Genomic DNA, 22,146 nt, shown 5'->3' with positions numbered 1-22,146 from the left:
TACGAAAAACCTTGAAGAAGTCTCAACAAACATAAAAAGAAAAATATAAAACGTATTATTAGGTTCTCGGTTTAGTAGGTTAAAAATTTAAAACTTTTCTGAAGATTTTTGGGAATTCTTAATTAGGATGTTCAGATTATTGAGTTTTTGGAGACAAACACTTCAAATTTTAAACTTTTGTTTATTAACTATATTACAAAATTAACTTATTAAACATACAGAAAAAAAAACATATTAAACATTTCTTAACTTTATCGAAGATGCAAATTATTGCATATTTTCCTGAGCATGTATCGGTACGTTTCTCGTGCTATTTTTTAGTCCTCGTCCATTGCGTTGTTAACAAATTCTAAAATATTATAAAATGTTTAGATTTTTAAGTTTTCCCTCGAAAATAAACCTTGGAATTGGTTGAGATTTGTCTTTTCCAGTAGGCGTCATCTTCATCGATTCTTGTCTTATTAACGAGTTCGTTAGTTTCTTTACCATCCGATGGCTATTTGTTAAAAACTTTTTCTTTATGCTCTCTATTTCCGCCTTCAAAATGTAGATATCTACGCCATCCGCTAATCATATCTAAAAATATTCTTAGAATGGTGTATTACAACTATTAGTATATGTATGATGGGATGAGTTTTTATTGAAGTGTATACGTGAGCGCGGATAAACTTACGAGGTCTGTCCGGAAAGTATCGGGCCTACGTTTATATCTTCGCGCTATAGTGTTCGAGCGACCTCTACCGGGCAGAAACGTCAACAGTAAAGCCTCACGAATCTATTGGTTACTTACAGTGCCTTTTTGAGAAAGAGAGAAAGAGAGAAAGAGAGAGAGAGAGAGAGAATTCGAAAACTGCCGCGAAGTCTAACGCTCGGCGTGAATACAAAAAATTACGCTCGCTATAAACAAAATATTTTCGAAAGTATTTTGTCGCGCAATAATAAAGGGAGGTGCACCTATCCTGCGGTGCAATTATGATGATCAGCCATAATTGTTGAAGAAAATCAACGGTGCTCCATGGATTAACTGCGCTGCCTCTCTCAAAAATATCTGCTGCTGTTCGCGACATTCTGCGCTCCTAACAACGCGGGAGCGGACGTTCAATTTTTTTTGTGAGTGTATGTGCGTGGTCTGTGGCTCACGTGTTGAGCGCGGTCACACTCGGGTGTCCGATTGCACGCCGGCAATCGATGGCCACGCTAACGCACAGTAGAATTCCCCGGTTGCTGTTCAGCCCCACTCTCAATGCCAAGATAAGGAGGAGCGTTTTGTTTCTCTCTTTGTTTGAGTCTCCCTGATTGGCTGGCCCTGATGAGGCCATATCGTGCGAGTTTTTTCGGCTCTATGGGTTGACGGCTTGATGAGGAGACCTCTCTACACTCACTCTGCATCGAGTGTAGATCATTGCGCGTAGTGAACTACTATTGTTGTGCGTTTTCATGGTTCTGTTCAGGTGCTGTATTCCGCGCGCCTTAGTTATAAGTGTATTATTATTGAGTTGCATCGAGCAACTGGTACATGTGTGTGTGTCGTTCCTCCCTTCGCCTGAGACCGCTTCAAAAGGGCTACGGCGACCATCGGCCTATCTGAGAGTACGTGCGGTACTCTCTGAGACGTTTCCGAACCCTGAGCAGCCCGATCAGCGGCACCCGGCCCACCTCGAACACTAGGAGTTGCGTAGTGCGGACCGTGCCCGTGTCCAAGATGTTGGCACTACGCTCCTCCAGGAGACGTCTTCCTTTTCGCACGAGTCGTGCATGCGGCATCGATCGGTCAGCGTTGTTTAGTGAATGGCTATTCATATAAGGTATCGGTTAGTGGTTTAAAAGCTATGCGAGCAATCTGTAAGTAACAGCGCAGATAGTTGATTTTCTTTGTAGTTATAAGTTCATCTCTGTATCTTTCTGTTATTAAATAACTTTTATTTACAACCTCACACCCCCACCTGTTTCAAATTAACCTACCCTTGCCTCTCTCTCTTTATTGCAACTAATTAATCGTATAGATTAAACAGCTGCTTTTGTTGCTCCTACTTTAGATGCTGCTGCTCTGATGCTGCTGCTCTGATGCTGCTGCTTTGATGCTGCTATCACTCACGCACGCCAAAAATCCAGGAAACTTTCGATTTACAAAATAACGGCGAAACACGATGCAAAACCATATCACGGCGATACTTACTCAAAAGCAGCTGAGGCTTAACTGAATATTTAAACCCTCACGCGCCCCCTCTCTCTCGTAGTCATTCGAACTAACATCGCGAGTGTGCGAATCGCGAACGGATCGATTAATCAAATCGATTACCGTTGCAATTTTTATTATTTGTGCATGGTATAGGATCCATATCGTAACGCATTAGTGTGTATAGCTAATATCGTATAATAAGTAGTTAATATAAAATAATAAAATAATTGAATAATTTATTCATTTTTAGGTTAGATTTACTTTTTTATAACATAGACTGATCTTATTTTTTTACTGTAGGGGGTTCCTTCCTCCGCTCTAACTCCCCCATCAATCGCCCCAAAACGTGTAGTTGCTCAAGCAAATCACACACTCACGATAAAAAATAGTATATGCAGCTCGAGTGTAATAAGTTATAATAACAATTGTACTCACACCGCTTGTACTCATAAACGCTTCCCTCATGCGTCATTGACAGCTTATCCACACTCGTTGCAATGTCCTATTGCCAACCTTATCATAGTGACTGTGTAGTCCCACCGCTGAACATTTCGAGATTCTCCAGATATTTTTAATTATCTATGTAAAAATTATAATTAAATTACTTAAAAACGTTAATTTAGTCTAATGGTATTAAGAGCTTATTTTATATTGCATTAAATCTATCACATTTTTCGTAAAAAAATATTTGTTTACTTACTACTACTTTCTATTAGATCCGACTTGAACCATTTCCTTCAAAATTCACCTTCCACTTTCTTTTCATTACATCTAACGTTTGTTGTTGGCACTACACTATCTTCTCACGGACACCTTTCCATGACACTAAATTAAACTTATATTCCGCTATGATCGCCAGAAATAGTATTATCAACTAACGGCTTTCGTATCAGTAACTTGGTTATAACCAAAAATAGTTGCTAACACATCGATTTGTTTGAGTGATACATCATAGAACGATTTTCTCAGAATAGCGAAGTAAATTATTTTTGTCGTAAGGCTAGATAATGAGTAACATCTAAACCATTCGCTAAAATATTTTTCTGTTTAATTTGAAATTTAATAATTTAATAATCATTTAAAAAAAGTGTAATTCAAAATATTCACATTTCAAATTCAAGTTTCATTATTGTTTACTATTTTCCGGTATCAGAAACTGATTCTTCTAATTACAGCATTTACTAGAATTCTTCCATATCAAAGCTAGTATAATTTAATAGAAAGGCCACACTAAACCGATTTAAAAATTCAGTAACCTTTAATAGATTAGATATTACTACTATAATTTAATGAAATACTAAAAAATAGTTTTGTAAATTTGTGAATATTTTATGTGAAGAACACCGATTAACTTACGTAATATAAATAAGAAATATTCTATGAGTTAAATTTATTAATGTTCATATCTTACTAGTCTTCTGTGTATCCGTAGTATATTAAAATATGTACACAGTAATTGTAAAAAATTAGTTATTTCTTTCATATATTGTTTAAACTAATAATAATTAAAATGCATCATCCATATATTTTTATAACTAACTATTGATCAGCGTATTGTTTTGTGTGGATATTTTCTAAGAAAAAAAATAGATAAATATAATGTTATTTTTACACTTCTTTATGCACAATTTGATTTTTGCTCTTAATTTTTGCCATTTTATAATTAGATAATATTTAATTTGAAAAAAAAAAGTTTTCTACATTTATTCAATGTTACTTTCTATGCCAAATAATTTTGACTTGCAAAGCCGTGCCTTGTCAATCCCTGTTTCGGTTACCATAATTAAATTTTAGAACTATGAATACAAATCAATAAATACTTTTTTACATAAATAATGTATTATTTTTGTATAAAATTTGTATATTTATAATAATTTAAGAAGTATATTGAGAACCAATGGTTTCATAATTTTTCCAGTCCCAAAAGAATCTCAATACATGTGAATCATCAATTGAAGAAAGCAGTAAAATGGCATCTTCTCTAATACGGCTACAAAGTGACTCTTACAGCTCAGAAAAGGTTAGTTGACAATTTTGTCTGTTTACATCATGTACATCAAAGCTTATTGTGATTGGCCTTTTTGTAGGTTCTTTTTTTTCCTTTTTACGATATTTTGATGTAGATATTTTTTGCCCAATAGTGCCCATCGTCTACTTAGTCCTTTTGCCTCCTAGTTGCTCCTTTATACCTCTCTATTTTCTCTTTTGATTTTCTAAGTCAATTTAAATGCTAATTCGAAAGACATTGTGATATATTAGGTCGCCATTGAATACGTATGTAGAGAAACAAACTAATTTTGAGTCTAGTCATATTTAACTCTGTTATTTTATTAATTTTAGACTGTTCAGGATGATATTAAGTTTACACACCGTTTTTAATTTGTCTCACGCATTAAAATAATTCCCGAACTTGCGTGTTTCGACTCGTCTCTCTGACTCAGATATTTAATGTATTTTTATATCGGTTTCAAATTGGCACATATGCCGACAGCTAAAATCTTCCGGTGACGCTAGTTTATGAGCGGGCGCCTTCGATTGCGAGGTAAAATAAGCGGAACAATCAACCGCGTCCAGATGTTTGGTTACGAGATCATGTAACGTTTATGAAACCGGCGACTGTGCGCTCGGCTTCATGTATGAAATTGATAACTTAAATATAAGCTAGGATTAAGAATAAACATGTATGGAATGCGAACGTTGAGAAATGTAGACTTTAATAAATAAAAATTTAAAATACGCAATGAACGGAAGGAAAAAATAAAATGTAATGCGGCAAATAGAGTGAACCAGCTTGCGTAGATAATTATAAAATTTAGTAAGATATATTGCATAACGTGAAGGGAGTACGTCCGTTTTTCGCCATTACCTGAGTCTACCCCACGCTTGGACAAATGCGACTAAAAATTCGCATAGCCGGTTCCGTACTTTAAGCTCGCCTCATGCGCATAGTCATGACAGGCATATTAGGTGTTTCCGAGTATTAACATATAGCGTTCTCGATTTAATGACAATGAAAAAAGTAGAAAGCAATTATGTTTCACTACTATCAAAACTGCGGGGCGAGGGGCTAGAAAGACCTCACCGGAACCGAATCGGTAAACAGAGCGAGTACGGAACAAAAAAGTGTTTTGTTAATTGGTCCAGCGCGGAGGAAAGTGACGCCCACGGCTCTTAGATCTGGAGTGGGATATTATGAGTAAGGGCAAGAAAAATTCGGTATCTCGTCTCCACTGCACAAGAAAAGAGGTCAAAACTTTTTTAGCTATCAAGAAGGCAAGTTTGATTGTAATTTATAACGCGCACGCTGAATTTTTCTGTTCGCCATTGTTTACGTAATTTTGTCGACGATATTTTAACTTAATAACAATTAGAAAATTTTATACATTTCTCGCGCTTAAATGTATTATCTTAGGTTAATTTATTATATTTGTTCGTTTGAATTATTTTAGTATCTTAGCTTAAGTTCATCATAGCGCTTAATTTAAGTTATCATTTGTTTTCTTCAAACTTGAAATAAAATATAAGTCCGACTAGAATCTAACAATCACGACTAATACTCACTCTCCCGTACCTCATCATGGACATATTATGATATTTACCTCAAAGTTGGTCAGAAAATAATATTTCCTACATAGAATTTAATGTTAATATCTAAAAAGCTTCAATTTTAATAGACATTAAGAAATTTATTAAATATATAAAGCTTAAATTACATTATTCCCGGTGCTCTGAAAACAATCATGAATAAAAAGATAATGTGGCCTCAAAATTTCTTTTGATTATTATTAATAGATATTTTTTGAATATGTAACGAGATAATACGGCTCGTTACCAATTATTCAGGGTGGAGAAGAGAGGTAATGACGCTCTTAGCAATTAGGAGAGGATTAGAGTACGAGAAAGGAAAAATAAATAGTACAGATTCATTAATTTCTAGACTTATCCTATATTCTCCACAATAACTTAACCTACTGTACAAAGAAGTTCGATAATAATCAGTCAGTTCGTTGCCTGGTGTGATGTCGCCGAGGCAACGGCGCGAACACCGGCACAAAGGACCATCGCAATAGTTGGCGAGTGAACGCCTAACTATCATGGCACCCGTAACAAACGAGGACTATCGCCTCGTCTGAGAGAGAGAGAGAGAGAGAGAGAGAGAGAGAGAGAGAGAAACTCTGGAAGAGAACTTAAACTTTGTTCTGCTGCAACTTTTTGATGAGCGAGAAGCGATAGGACACCTCTCCTTGAAGGTGCGACGTCGTCTTTCCGTTAAGCAGCTTCCTCCTGGACTTTTTGCTCCTCGTACTCAGCTCTCCTTCTCATGACCTCTGCTGTACTCGTTCCTCGCACTATCGCTTTGCCATTGATGTCTTCCACTGACTGATTCGCTACTCGCTCAGCCACTGGCTTCTCATTCTAAATCAGATCTAGACAAGTATATACCAAGAAATTTAATAGTGAAAAAAATACATCGTCAAAGCTGTTAGAGAACAAAAGAAGTTGTTTGAAGTGTTTTACGGTGATACTAAACGGTGTTAGACATAAGTGCAATTCAACTTCCTTACTAGAAAATATTAATGGAAGAATTGAAAAGCCAAAGCTATTTGAGCATTTGACTTCCAAATTATTAAAAAGAAAAATAGTTAATGATAAATTAGCAGTTAAATCTAGAACTGTGAATTTTAAAGTATCCATATCACAATAACATGATATGCCACTAAATATTATTATTAATCTAAAACAAAAAGAATTTAATAAAATATCATTGAATGATTTAATTGATTTTTAAATTAATGCGAATTTATCAGACCGGCAGCTCCATAAGTTTTCATCACTCATACGTCAGAAAACATGCTCTCGAAATATTATATTATAGAACTGTATACTCGTGAAGCAATAGTTAAAAAATCTCACGACTTGGATATATTTTTTTTGCTGTTGTCTACAATAATTTAATGCAATGCGTGAAAAAAATAATGGAAAGTCGTAACATTTTTTATTTTCATTTAAATATTGGTATTGATAGTGGCGGGAGTTCCTTAGAATTTATTTTATTACTGCGATCGATGAAAAAAATTCAAAAAATTCTGTAAAATAGAAGGATACCGGGGTGAAGAAAATATTCATTATTACTTTTGCGCCAGATACACAAGAAAATTTATTTAGATTATTTATTTATATTACTATAATGTGAAGATTTTGTAGGAAAAATTAAAGATAAATGAGTTATTGAATAAATATCCTGGAATAGTCATGACAGTTTGAAAGCTTCCAATATTCAATCACAAAAGACAACTTAAGCAATTGTGACACTTTAAAGACTACATCAAGCTATCTTTCGAACTACAACGCTTGATGTGAAAGTGAAGGCGTAAAGAAAAAAATGAAAAACTTTAAAAATTATATACGTCCACCTTTGTTTTATTGAATAAATAACGAGCAATTACATTTGACTATTCTTGCGCCTCCGAAATTACACCTACTACTAGAGATTGTTAACACATTGCATATTAATATACAAAAAAGTATTCTGACATCGCGAAAAAATGGGCTCAACAATGCTATATCGAAAAAAGCTATAGTAATGGTGGCTGCTCTTCATTTGAAGGGGACACATGTAAAGCTCTGTCGAATAATTCTGACAAACTCCAACACATATGTGAAAATGACATTGGCGGTCTATCTGGGTGCATGGATTGCGTGGTGTCTTCAGAAAATTTCAAATTATTATTTAAGATTGTTTTTCATTTAAGTTTTAACCATCTTACGAATCTCACAATCAAGAATTTCAAAAGAGTTTTGAACTTTTAGAAATCTTTGTAACACCTAAAGTACGTCTAGTTTTTCATCACGTTGCATAATTTTGTACGAAGCATTAAATGGGTCTAGGATTTTTTGTAGAGCAAGCCACAGAATCTATACATCATGATTTTAATGAATTATAGAATTCTAAAGTATCAAAGCTCAATAACAAGTATTGGACTAAGTTACTTTTAGCTGTAAATAAATGTGACGGGGCTTAGGCTAGAATAGCCGGCCCTGTCTGGCTCGCTCTCTCTCTCTCTCTCTCTCTCTCTCTCTCTCTCTCTCTCTCTCTCTCTCTCTCTCTCTCGCAGCTTCGTTCCTTCGCTGTTGCCCTGGCGAGTGTTTGAAAGTTACGAACCGATACCGATGCTCGCACCGCTTTATTTCGGGGTCAATACCTGAGCAGGGCATCGTCATTGGGAGCCAAATGGGAGTAAGAGCAGCTGCGGCAAGAAGAAGAGAGAGATATTGACGCGTTGCGAGTGACCCGCGGCGATCCGCTCGCGAGAGCGAAGCCGCTGACGTTGTCTGAGCCGGCGCACGAACGGTTGGGGAAAGAGTTCGAGCGGAGATCTTAAGATAGACGGATCAATTTGACGGCCGAGCATGCGCACATGAGATAAAACCGAATAGTCATGTCAAGACAAAGAAATTAGACGACGCCGAGCAGAGTACAGCATGGAGAGGATTTCCAACGACCCTTGGAGCATCGTGGAATCAATTTGAGCCTGCCACCAGCCTGCCAGCAGTTTCTGCAATATTTCCTGCTAACTGCAGCATTAGCAGCATTTCCTACCAGCAGCTTCAGCAACAGTTCCTACCAGCAGCACTAGCAGCCTTCACCAGGTTAGGTCGTCTCTCTCTCTCTCTCTCTTTCTTTCTATTCGCGAATGCGCGACGCGTCGGTGATGAAGTGTTCGCGATCTTCTGCGAGCACGGCGAAATTGACGAACAAAACGAGTCCCTCCTTTGTAATCCTCTCAAATTATTGTAACGTGCCCCCGTGCGATTATCCACATGAACGCAGGTACGCGGTTGTCGAAGACGACGCGTGAACTCGTGTCGTCGCTCTTTTATTGTTAAGCGTAGAGGAATAAATATTGTTAACGGTTATCGGGAGTGATTATTGTGTGCGTCCGTCATTCCTTTCCTCTCAATCCGAAGCCCAACACGCCAATTTAGTGACGAGGCCCATCGTCACCGTTCAGAGGAGCGAAAGAGCCTCCCTTACCTTTCCCCTTTTTAAATAATTTGTGATATGGCGCTTGGGCACGTGACCTTGCATGGCTCGCGGAAATTACCTTTCCCCAAAAAGCGTTAAATTTTAATCATTAGTGTCACATGGCATCCCTTGTGGGGAAAGCTGAAAAATTGGCAATTTTTGGGCTGAGAGGAACGGAGTGCAGATTGAAACGCACTTGTTAAATTTCAAACTCGAGAAATTTGAGAGGACAAAGGCTGGATAGAAAGCGCGCGTTGAAACTGCGAGTCGAAGCCGCACGAAGGTCGAACAGCGTGAGTTAGCGCTTGTTGTTGTAAGCCGCGAGCGGTCGAATAGTAACCCGAGTTGTTTGCTTACATTCACGCAGGCTGGCTGCGCCTTCGAAACGAGACAAGCTAAGAGCTGCACGGGCCGTCGAAATACCGAGTTTGAATGTGAACGATTGTTGTCTTTTATTTTACTTTGATAGTAAACATCACCGCTTATTGTTGTCGCTGCGCTTGGGCCTGGATGGGTGTGCTTTCGGACTAGTGTTCCGAAGGTCACCAATTGTCGTTAATTGTTTTGGTTGTGAGGCACAAAGCCGAGTCGAGTAGTAATGTTGCTAAGCGGATTATCGCTAAACAGTTGACACGTCTTTGCCCTAGAGCCCGGCTAATGTGCATGTTATGAAATTTGACTTGATTGTGTAGTGTTTGTTGCGAGAAAGAGGGAACTGTAGATGATTTTAGTCGAGTGGCTTCTTCTAGGGAAATCACGCTCGCTAAGAAGGGCCGGTTTGATGGAGTGGTGATAGGGTCGTTGATGTGAGGAATATCACCGTTGTTCCAAATAACTATTTTATTCACTTTTACTTTTACATAGTAAGGAGAGATAAGTCACCGCACAGTATAATCAAATAAATGAGAACGTTTTTACAAACTCGTGAGACCGCACGGAGGTATTGGCGAGAGCCGGAAGTGAAGATGACCGATCCGCTGGTGAGCAGGAACAGAACTCCTTCGCCAGCTCACTTGTCTCCGGTATCAACTCTAGTGAGCGCCTCGACGCCGTCTCCCACTCCACCATCATGCTCGCCGAGAAGTGCTACCCCCTTGAAGTCTGTAGAGAACGTAGTAGCCTGTTTGCTGACGTCACCAAGCAAGTTGTAACAGGTAGCAAAATTAAGAATACAAAGAAAGAAAACAAAAATGTTATTAATTCATTCAAAAAACAGGAATCAAAACAGAAAACAAGTTAATGGACAATAGTTGACCCTTAGGTGAAACCGGTGTAAACCTTCTTCGAGTGACGTCACGACCTCCTGTTATGCAGTGAGTCAAAATAAATTTGGCCAAAACTGACCTTGCGACGTTCATTCCGGCCGGAACGCAAGGGTAAACACTTGGCATAAATCCGCCGAGAAGGAATTGCGTTAATCCGTAACCTTCTTGAATAAAGTTTTACATAGCCCGACTAGAGGTGCATAAAGTCGCACCTGAGTAATTGAAGAAAACGCTTGTTGTGTAGGGTCAGCGTATCTGTACCGAAAGGTTTTGTCACGTTATTGCAGGTGTAGGTCACGGATCTTGCTGGTAACTCGCGTCAGGGATGGATCATTTGCGCCGAGAGGTGTTGTAGAACGGTGACGTCACGATGCCGCCCCCGCGATCGATAAATCCCATAATGAGCGAGATCTTGAAGCATCGAGGCGTACGAGCGTTGAAGCGGCGCATCACCACGATCCCACCGGCTGAGCTTATGACTTTGTTACACAGGAGCCAGTTAAGCGTGAGTGGCACATATGAGGACCTGCAGGATTGCATGTTGCGGTATATGATCGTGCGCGAGAGACCTGAGTTGTATCCGCCGTTAGCCCCTGGAGACTTCGCGTTGGGCTTCGTTCCAGGGCCGCCCGGAAGTACTCGTCATGTGGAATCGCGGGAAATCGCGATGACTGGAGTGGTGGATGGCGAGGGGACAGGAGACGGTCGAGCCCGCGAGGTGTCGTGTTTGACCGCGCGCGACGTCGCGACGCGTAAAACCGCGTAGCGCAGCAGGGCGGAGCCGAGGAGCCGGACTTAGTTCGGTTGTCCGACGGACAGGAAGTGACGAGTTGACGCCCGCGGATGGAACGTTGACGACGAGCACCGAAGAGGAGCCGGCTCAAAATCCCGGTGTCCGGTATTATGGACAAGAGGATGAGCGTGGCATCCTAGATCAAGTGTGGCGACGCGTTTGCGCAGTTGCCGCGCTTAGTAATGCGTCGAGAAGTCCGAGAGGCCCTGCCTGGTATCACTAATAATCTTTATCGAGTGAAGCAGGCCGCGATAGGAGTACAGACCGATGGGTGAGCGCAACGGACCTCCGCCGTGCCGATGCTTGCTCGAGCCTCGGAGACGCGACCGCCGGGTAAAGCGACGTCCCCCTCTACTGTTAGCGAAGCGGAGTCGGAGGGAGGAGACGAGCAGGAATTCTTCTCGAATGAAGAAGTGAGTGAGGCCACGAGCAAAGTCCCGATTAACTCCTGACAAGAGTCGAGCACGCCGATTGCAGCGGGAGAGCCGGCGGAGCCGGCTAGAAGTTTGAAGGAGGTTTTTCGGAAAGTTTTGTGCGAGTTGTGCGGGGAAAAGCGAACGGTCCGGATTAAGGACGAAGGAATAGAGAACGGAGCAGATGAGCACCGAGAAGAGCGCGCGCGGTATAAGACACGAGCCAGAGCTAGGGCGGAAGGAAGTACCGACTCGTCGGATTCGGATACGGATGACGTGCGCGCGCCCGAGAGGCGTAGAGTGGGCTAGGCGAGACGTCGGGTGAGAGCGAGCACCTGTGCGCTGCATCGTTATATAGGTGGAAGGCCGGCGGACGTGGCGAGCGCGTTCCATGTCTGGTCGCTCAAGTTTAGTGGGGAGGATAACGCGAATGCGGAGGAATACGTCAGAAAATTAACGCGATGTCAAAGGTTTTAGGATTAGACAACGATGAGATATTGGAAGCGGTGGGTGTGGTACTCTCGGGGAAAACGGCGTTGTGGTACCGAAATAACGAGCTTAATTGATCTAACCTCGACGAGTTTTTCGAAGACTTTAACGAGGAATTCGGTAAGCATTGGAAACGATCGAATTTATAACAGGAGCTGCGCTTACGCACGCAAACCGAGGAGGAGTCCCTGAGTGATTACATCAACGCGTTCCAGTCTATAGTTAGGCGTTTTGACTGTCCCCCATTGGAAAAGGCAGGTGAGCATCTGTAAAGAAGGCCTGCACCCGAGATTCACAAGAGTCCTGTACCGGAAGTCTTTCTCGTCTATGAGAGAATTAAAACGGGAAGGCTGCGAGTATGAGCGGTAGCGCGACCGAGAGAAGCGTTGGTGGCCACCGCCGGCCCCCAATCGTATGCTGGTGGCTGACGCGGCTTATAAGGGCGCCTCGAGATCCGGAAAGATATCTGTTAATGAAGCCGCGGTGGAGGCGGAGAAAAAGGGCAAAATGCCCCGGTCGAGAGGTCGGGAAATGCTCGGTCGCAGGCGCGAAATAAACGGAGGAAGAGTGCCTCCCCGTAAAGAGAAGTTGCGGTGAACGTCTCGCTGCCGTGGCAGGGAAATCCGGTTGAGCTACGAGGCGATGGCACCGGATGTTCGAGTGCGGTGGATACCGCACTCTTGGCTGTCCAGGCAAACGATTTGGAACAGGCGCGACAGCAGGGCGCGACGCCGCCGAGTTTGATTCCGCAGAAAAACGGGGAGCAGCCTCGGAATAGTAGCGGGCTTACAGGTAGTTGCCCGTTTAGTGGAGTTTGTTTTACGTGCGGAGTGAGCGGGAATAGAAGCATGCAGTGTCCGGACCGGAACACTGGAGGAAGTCGTGGAGGCGGCGAGAACGCGCCACGATGTTTTAAGTGCAAGCAGCTAGGGCATTATGCTAACGCGTATCCGGGGGGTTTCGGTACCGTGTCAGGTTTGTGATATGCCGGGTTTCGTATTTAAGGACTATTCTTACGTGTGCGGATAATGTGAAACCCCAGGGAAACCCACAAGTGGTGGCTGGGATTCGCTCATTGACCCCTACGTAAATTGGCTCGAGTGAGCATGGCTGGTTAAAGGCACATCGGAAATGAATGGCACGCCGCACAATGGAGCTATAGAGGCGGGTTGGTTCAAAACCACCTAGATGAAACAATTTTTGATGGAATTAAAAATTTCTTGAACGAGATTATTGGTAATTCAATTCGTCAGAGATCTACGAAGCGTTATTTTTGTAAATCATAAACCTTAAGCCCTGAAACCATGAATTCTAAACCCCAAATCCATAACCCCTTAGCTATATAGTCGAACATATATATGTCCACTTCATATCCGTTCCTAAGCATGTTTCCTGAACATGTTTTAGGCAAAATAAATTTAGGATAATCAGAGTCATCTGTCTGTGCAAATATATTTGACTTTAGAATAATTTTCAAGGTCATTTGAAGGTCAGAGTTTTTTAATAAAAAACCTCTATTTTGACACCGAATTCGAAAAGAGCGAGAAATTTTAAGTCTGAAATTGTACTTTAAAATTTCATTTTTCACAAGTGCTCAGAAGCTGTTGCTTTAAATGAGCTAATCTTACTTTTAGCGCTACCCAGAAACAACGACGTGGACGTAGTAAGGACTGTTTCCTTTGGGGTGCTTGATAAAAGTGAGTCCCCTTGCCTCTCACTGTTTAGGGTGCTTGATTAAAACTAAAAAGGTTCTTCTTGTAATCATAATTTACCATTATTCCAATATGAACATATTTTTTGCAGCCTTATCTATTTCAAGTTTAGTGTTTTTCATTTTGTATCTCAAACTAGAGATGTATGGATCAGATGAAATAAGTAATTTATGAATCAAATCAGTATTAGTAGCGATTCTACTACACTTTCTTGTATTGAACTTTCGGTAATGCTTCACGTCCTTGTTTCGAGATTCCTGAGATACTTCAGATAATAAACCTATTGGAATTAGTGCAAAATGGTCAATGATTTTATCTCCATGATAAAGTATCTTATGCACAGATGCTGGCATATAGTACCAATTATATAAATTTATATATAATTGTAAAGTTTCTTTTACATAAAACTTGAATTTCATGGTGTCAATTTTTATACCACATGCAATAGTTTGTAATATGATTCGAAATCTGACGATTAATTGTTTGTCGACACCTGTTATTTGGGATGCCAAGTCAGGATCACGAAATAATCTTCTTGTAGTATTACCGTCATTGGAACATCCTGTCCCTTGTTTTGGGTAATCTATAAGTAAACCTGTTTTATCTTTGAACATTTTTTGGATCCTAGTTTTAGCTAATTTCATTTGTTCTTTTTCTTCAATCGATTTTGCAGCCCACTTGCAGAAATCTAATCTATATGCTATATGAAGAATACATTCCATAAATCGTATCCATGCATGCAAACTTGATAAGCCATATTTAAAATTATCAAGTATCTCAGTTTTTTTCGATAACTCATTCACATTATTCATTTATGATGGTGTTGCTTTACATATTACACAAGATGCGGATGAAGGTGTATCTGTTAATGTCTACACGACTTTTCCGTCTATCATAGTTAGATGCAGCGAGTGCTTTACGTGAATTTTTATACCAGCAATCTCTAGTGACGTTGATGATAGAGCGTTGATTTCAGATTTTATTCGAGCTACTTTATCACGAGTGTTCTCTGGTGTTTCTTTGATATATTCGAAACTGATAACTCGGCAATATATAGTCGAACCAGATTGTGGATTAAACCAAATTTTTTTTCTTAAATTTAGTATATTTTCTTCTCATGTAAGCGGTACCATAGAGATCATAAAAATACTACTGTCTGATATAGTGCCATCAGTAAATTTTTGTTTATATTCACTCTGATCAGAAGCACCATCACATCCCCATTTACAAGTCATTATAAGAGATACTTTAGTTATATTTTTAGGTATGAGAGAAATAACAGTAGGTATTTGTAGTAACCGCTTACATATATGATCTAATAAAGCTTGCAAATCAATGGAAACGTGTTTCTCAGTTATTAATATACTTGAAGGTACAGGATAGCATTCTGCTTTTGCTTCTGCAAGCTTTTTATAAGGTATAAAAATATCTGCATTCTTTTCTTTAGATCGTTTTCGAATCGTATCATACTGCCACCGAAATAACTTTGTATCCTCAATAAGAGCTAATGATTCAGTTTCGGTAAATGTAAGTAAGTTGCATTCTTCATTGTTTAAAAGGCATTCAATAACATGTATCAAATGTTTCTTCCCAGAATCTCTTAAGTTTTTAAAAAAAGCCTGTTTTATTTCTTCTTCTGAATAACTTTCAGACAGAAGTAGTATTTTTCTGCGCTTAGTAGATGTAGAACTACCTTCATAATTATCTAATGATGGTCTGCCACCACTTGGGGCATCCTCTTTAAGATCAATAATAACATTTTCTGATAACCACTGGCAATTTTTATTTCTAAATACATTTTCTTTGTAAAATGCAGAAGATAATTTCATTTTGAAGATGCGCAGAAAACTAATACTAAGTTTTTTTTCACGTGCGATAATTGTTCTCCCTCTAAGTCAGGATAAATCGTATTAACATAACTGATTAAGCAATCAACATTTTGTTCATTTTTATCGACTTTGAACAATGCGTCATATAAGTTTAAGTGGGGTAGAGTAAGAGATTCCATTTTAAAATATTAAGTGTGATGTAAGTGTGATGCAAGAATACTAATAATACTGCAAGTATGCACAAGTCTTTATTTTTTTAAAATACACTAAAATTAAAAAAAATGGGCTCTCGAATGATTGTGATGAATAAATGTGATGTGAATGATTATAGATAATACAATACAAATATGACTTATAAGTATTACTAATGAATATTACTAATATTAAAGGAAATTATTTAGCAAATTTTAACTTAAACGTTATATGTGGTTAAATTTTTTATACATCTTATTCTTATTGATAACGACTACTGTTATTCCATTTCATTTACAATTTGAGTTACTTGAATTTGAGATATTCAATTTTGCTTGTTCTAATTATAAAAATATTATTTTATCTATAGTTTTTTCTTGTAATATAACTGATTTAGGTTTGTAAATCGATCTACTCGCAATACATTATAATAAGTTGCATACTATAGAAAGGAAAATAGACAGCCATACATAGATGTTTTAGATTTTCACCATAAACATAAAACAGTAACTTTCAAACATTCACCATTATAAGCTTTCAATGATGTTATGTTCAACGATGAATAAATTGGGATTACAATTTACTGTATAAGTATTTGAAATTACACGATTAAGAAATTTAAATTTATAATTGTCACAGATCTTACATATTGAAATCTGTTATTTAAAAAAAAATGATGAAGTCAGGATAAAAAGACATAATGAAGTGCAATGTGTTAAATGAATTCTACGGGAGAGAGAGGTTTGTGGGTTTGGAGTATTGGGTTTATGGGTTTGGAGTATTGGGTTTGGGGTTTTGGGTTTATGGGTTTGGAGTATTGGGTTTGTGGGTTACGGTAGGGGAATCGGTAGGAGCAACGGATAGCTCGCGAGATTGCCGTTTGTCCACGATAACATCGGCGTTCGAGGGGCAGAGGTCACACAGAGGCGATGCGTTGAGTGAGGTATCCTTGACCCGCGTCCTGTCAGGTCAGGGGACGTGGCACAGGAGGAACCGCGAGGCTTAACGGAATTGGCAAAGATGATGACAGGAGAGCCTGAACGAACGGCGAAAAAGAGCATAGGTCTGGAGGAATCGCGATGCTCCGGTTGCTGCGAGTCAGGTCGTGCCTTTGAGGGCGAAAACTCAAGCAGGATAAATGAAGCACCGAACAGGGGCCAAGTTGAGCGGGCCGTGGAAACGCTGTTCTTACGCTCCTTGAGCCCTCCAGCGGGTTTAGAGGTCAGGAAGCGGGGCGATGAACAAGTCAAGCCAGCAACGACGGAGCCGCTGCGATGCTCCTTGAGACCGCCCGTGCTGGTTAATTTAGCAACGAATGGGTTGCTAAAGGACAGTAGGGTCGTTGCCGAAGACGTGAGTATATCGGAAAAGGTGGCGGAAGCACCTTCTGTGTTAATGGAGGGGAAGGGCAAGACAAGCTCCCGTTAAATTTTAATCATTAGTGTCACATAAATATAATAGTATACATGTATAAAATTAAAATACATATCGATATTTGTTAAATTTTTGTTTTGTGATCCTTTGTTTTAATTTATGTAGAGATATAAAAAGTTATTTATGTCAAATTGTAATGCGTCATGCTGTTCCCGCCGATTGCACTTCAAAGAGAAAGAGAGAGAGAAAGAGAGAGAGAGAGAGAGAGTGCGTGTGTTTGTGTGTGAAGACATGAGAAACGTATCGGGAGTACGAAAACTGAGCAGGGTCATTAATAGGCCATATTTTATTCTCCGACTGGTTATGTTGGCCTTCACAAAGCTGTCAAATACGATTTTCGCAAGAGTTTAGGGCACTTTGTGCGTTCGCTGCAATAAACCATGTCGCATCTGGGCTCCGTCTGTTCAAACAGTTCGAATTACTGTCCATCATAGTTTTTTTTAAAGTTGTTTTTCTCAAATTGTGAAAGTGGAAGAGCACATGGGCGTTAATCCTGGTCATTCTCGGTCTCAGCATGTTTTGGGGTAACCAAATTGTCTTGAAGAATGACGCTCGTTGTTCAAGGGCACACAGCATAAAAAAGGATCAGCAGGGATCACCTGCAGGTAGCCAATGAACTCCGCGCGGAATTCTACCACCCTCTTAGTCGCCGAACTTGGATTCACCCGCAGTGCTGGGCCTAAGGAGTAGGGAGGAATTTTCCGTTCGTCCCTTCTGCCAAAACACGCATCGCGAGTTAGTCCCACTCGGAAAATCAACAATTACGAGCGACCTACTCTGCCGATCTTTTCTCAAAGCTACGCGCCGCACGTGTATTACGTGTAAATGCATTGCATGCGCTTTCCCCCTTCTGCAACTGCACTGTGTGATCGAGTGTGTTTGCGTGCGCTGTCCGGGAGCCGAGATGTCTTTGCGAACCGGTGGCATCGTTTTAACGGGACTGATTACATCAGTAGAGGACGACCTAATATCTCTAGGGTTCTACCAGAAGTTCTCTCTGCCCATCAGATCGGCAAATTAGGCGTTGCCGCAGGTTAGTGTACCTGAAATGTCGGGGCTGTGGCGCGTCCGTGTGTGTGTATGTGTTTGGGACAGCACCTTCCCTCCTAGCATACCACAATTGATGTCTACGAGTAAGCGAGAGTTTTTTTGAATGGCCATTCACTGCGTACTATATGTACATGCTCAACGAACCTCTAACAGCGTTCCGCGTCTTAGCTCTCTCTCTCTATCCGTTATAAGTTATTGTGAGATTAGAACTTAAAGGGCTTTTCCCAACTTATGACTGGGTTTATTATACCGGATAAGTGTTATTTATTTACCTTCTATTATTTCATTAAAGCCGCAGTTGTGTTATTTAATCGGAAGCTATCGTTTATTTATTGCATACACCTTTTCCCATTTCATTTTCTTTAAACACCTTATTTATTTTCAATAAAATAGAGTGAAATTCCGAACACGTGCAACATATCATATGATATTATATAATTTCAGTTATCACTTAATTGAATAACCGTTAATTTTTTGTTTGCTACCATTTTAAATCATTAATAAATGTTAATATCCATTAAATAGTATGTGTTTTTTCAAACCCGCTCTGTTCAGAAAAGGCCGTGTAACCTGATTTAAAAAAATATATAAATATATTCAAACAATGTCTATAAATAATAACCAAAAGAAATTTTGAAGCGACATTACTTTTTTATTCATACTTACTTCCAGAGTATCGTGTATTATAATATAACATTATTATAATATCAGGTAGTAATATTTTAAAAAAATCTATTAAATATTTAAGAAACGTTCGTAATGAATCGTAAAGACAAATTTAAAGATCAAAAAATGGAAATTGATAAAATTAAATAAGTTTTTAATGAAAATGGAAATGTCTATAGTACTTCTACTATCTGCTACATACTATAGATACTATAATTTAAAATCGCCGCTGTTACCGCCGCTGTATCGTACTAATATCTCGATTTCTGTTTAATAAATAGGGTAATAATTGAATTGGCCAATAATATAATAACTCAATTAAGCAATTAGATTGGTAGCAGCTCTTTGACAAGATATGACTGCTTATAAAATTCGTTTTTGTAATTGTAAAATTTTTATAAATAAGAAAATTTAACTGCTACTGCGAAATACATTGTTTTTTAATTTTTTTATTTTATGTTGAAGAGTTAGCACACGAAGGGTGCAGGGGGTGCACCCTTCGCACATATAGACACGTCGTTCAGATAGGACAGAAAATGTGAGCTATTTTGATGCTAAAAACTGGCTCGTAGGATGCATTTCTAATAGTGTGAGTTACACAATAATGCCTTCCCTAAAATTCTACCTGATTTTCGTCTCGTTATATCGAAGGTAGAAGAATTATGTTCGATAGTATAATGAAATTGAGTTGTTATCCTGCATGACGTTCTAATTTAATATTTATGATACCATTTTGATTGTAGAACACAGACACACATACATATAGATATATACATACATACTTACATACGCACAAGAACACACATATACATATAGATATATACATTTGTATAAGCGGGTATCCGTGTATGTAATATATTATTAAAAATACAAGATTAATTCGACAAAGTAGAGTAAATATTGTAACGGGGTAGATACCGTTTAATTAATTTTATCCGCGTAATCGTATCGAAAAGCACACGTAATTACCTATGTTAAATACGAAAGTCGAAGAGCAAGAGGGAACGGGTGTCAGTCAACCAACTAACTACAGATACGAAAAGAACACTTCGAAAATACCGTAAATATCACAGACGAGAACTTTTATTATCTCTCAATATTACATCGAATTCGACCCGCGCGTTTGTTTACATTAGCGCGCACGACAACAACATGCGGTGTCGGATCGCTCGCCGCTCTTTGTTTGCCGAGATGTTACGTGCACGCTTTGCTTCGAGTACGGAAAATTGGTTATTAGACATGCAATCGCGGTCGCGAGATCAAGCTGGCCAGCTTACCTTAATGACGAGTGTTCGGCAGCGAACGAAACTCAGCACACACAGCGCGTTCGGGCAAAGTCTATTGTTCCCCTTATTTTTGTGGGTCGCGAACTCGCGCGCGCACGGTTTCGCCTTCGATGGTGAAACACCTCACACACACACTTGTGGTAACAGGCGAAGGCACCGCGTCTGCAGGCTCAGGTCAGCTCTTTCTAGGCGTCTCGGCAACAACCAAACCACCTGCGATCGGAGGACTTCAATCTCGCTTTCGATTAATGCGTGTCTCGTGAAACGGCGGCTGAATCTCTCTTCGCCTCTCCTCGTATCGGTAGTTAGGCCTGCACTGGTTCGTTTTCAATCGCGCGCGTTCCGCCTCGTCGTATGCCAAATTCCCTCGTTACATTTTTCGTCTACCGGTAAGTGCTGCCCCCGCAGGCAGCCACTAGGTTAGGCTATCAGCGCTAATTCGACGTTCACCGTCACAATATTTATTAAAAAATATAGTTTGCGTGAATTTAGAAATACAAAACAAACTACAACATATTTTAGTAGTATAGCAAGTAGTATAATAGTATGTTTTAGGCTAGGAGGAAGCTACGTGGATGGAGAAAGTCCCTAGGGACCTTAGTGCTTTTTGTCTCATTTGGTAATTTATTTTAATATATTGAAATAGTTATAAAATATTATTAATAAATTAAAATGTCAAATTGAAACTGTATTGAAAGGGATAATAGAAGAAAATGAAGACACAGATCGGGAATCAAACCCGCATGCTGTGGATCGGCAAGCTAATGCTTTATCATTATAACCACTGTCATGTGTACGTTAAAGAGTCCTTCTTGTGTATATTAGCTGCTATGCAATTGGTATAGGACCCAAGCATGCGGAGGAGGGGAACACGTGCTCGCTCTGGCTCAATGGCGCTTGGCGCCGTGCGGAGGAGGAGGGGAGCCCATGCTGTCTAGAGTTCTAGCTTAGGAATGCGCTACGGTAGAATATGGGTGCTCTCTCTCTCGCTCTGGCTCAGTGTGGCTGTGGCTTGGAACCACATTTTCTCTCGCAGTAGGGATATTTTTGGTTCTCTCTTTCGTAAAGGAGATATTTTGGTTCTCTCTCTCTCTTTGTGGAGGGGAGCTACACTTGCTTGAATCCCCGCTAATCCTTATATAATGACGTGCTATCTTAGTTATTTTCGAGATTTACACAGGGACTACGAACGCTGTCGCTCGACTGCTTCTTCCTCGAGATGTTTCTCATAAACATCTCTGCTATGAGAGAACCTTTTATCCCTTCCATTCACCCTACTCTTCCTTGTAATTTTAATTAGTTAAATAATTAGGCATATCAATTATTTAATTGTATTTATTTATTATTTTTAATTATACATTGAGTATGTAACAGATAGGCGCATCATCGCTGCGCTTTTGCTGCCAATTCTTTAAGGGGGAATAAGAGAGGCACTTTCATTCTCAGCAATGGTATCATGATATGGCGTATATTTATTAACTTATTAATAGAACCTTTTTTATCGAGATATCAAAAAATTTTATTAATTATTTTATTTATTTTATATTAAATTTTGCCTAAATATGTAATAGTTAAACAATTTCGAAAACTTATCTCAAACTAAATTTCCTTTAAATTTAAATTTAAATTTCCTTTCGAATAATTTTTGGATACGTCGACTAGGGCACTGTCTACGAAAATTTTCTAAAAAAATGAAACATCTATTCGTTTATAAAATTTATATATAGAATATAGATATGTTTTCACCTGAAATACTTCCAAGTTATTTTCTACGTAGACAAATTTGTTAATAAAATTTTATAGATACTAAA

At 39.3% G+C, this 22,146-nt stretch overlaps 1 protein-coding gene across 4 annotated transcripts in view; it reads left to right on the top strand.

Moving 5' to 3' along the window:
• The window catches only part of LOC131667483 (NAD(+) hydrolase sarm1), an 836,900-nt gene that overhangs the window by 450,885 nt on the left and 363,869 nt on the right, over nt 1–22,146 (top strand). For all 4 annotated transcript variants that reach the window (XR_009302201.1, XM_058940916.1, XM_058940936.1 and 1 more), the window contains exon 5: nt 4,098–4,199. Coding sequence is in view for 3 of the 4 variants with exons in the window: in XM_058940916.1 (XP_058796899.1) it covers nt 4,098–4,199 (102 nt within the window). In the remaining variant the exon portion in view is untranslated. The remainder of the gene's footprint in view (nt 1–4,097; nt 4,200–22,146) is intronic.

The sequence above is a fragment of the Phymastichus coffea genome, unplaced genomic scaffold, assembly GCF_024137745.1.
Source record: "Phymastichus coffea isolate CEN01 unplaced genomic scaffold, Cenicafe_Pcof_1.1 PCOF00005, whole genome shotgun sequence".
NCBI classification, from domain to species: domain Eukaryota; kingdom Metazoa; phylum Arthropoda; class Insecta; order Hymenoptera; family Eulophidae; genus Phymastichus; species Phymastichus coffea.
The sequence above is the reverse complement of the archived record's forward strand: the minus strand, read 5'-3'. Positions and strand labels throughout refer to the sequence as shown.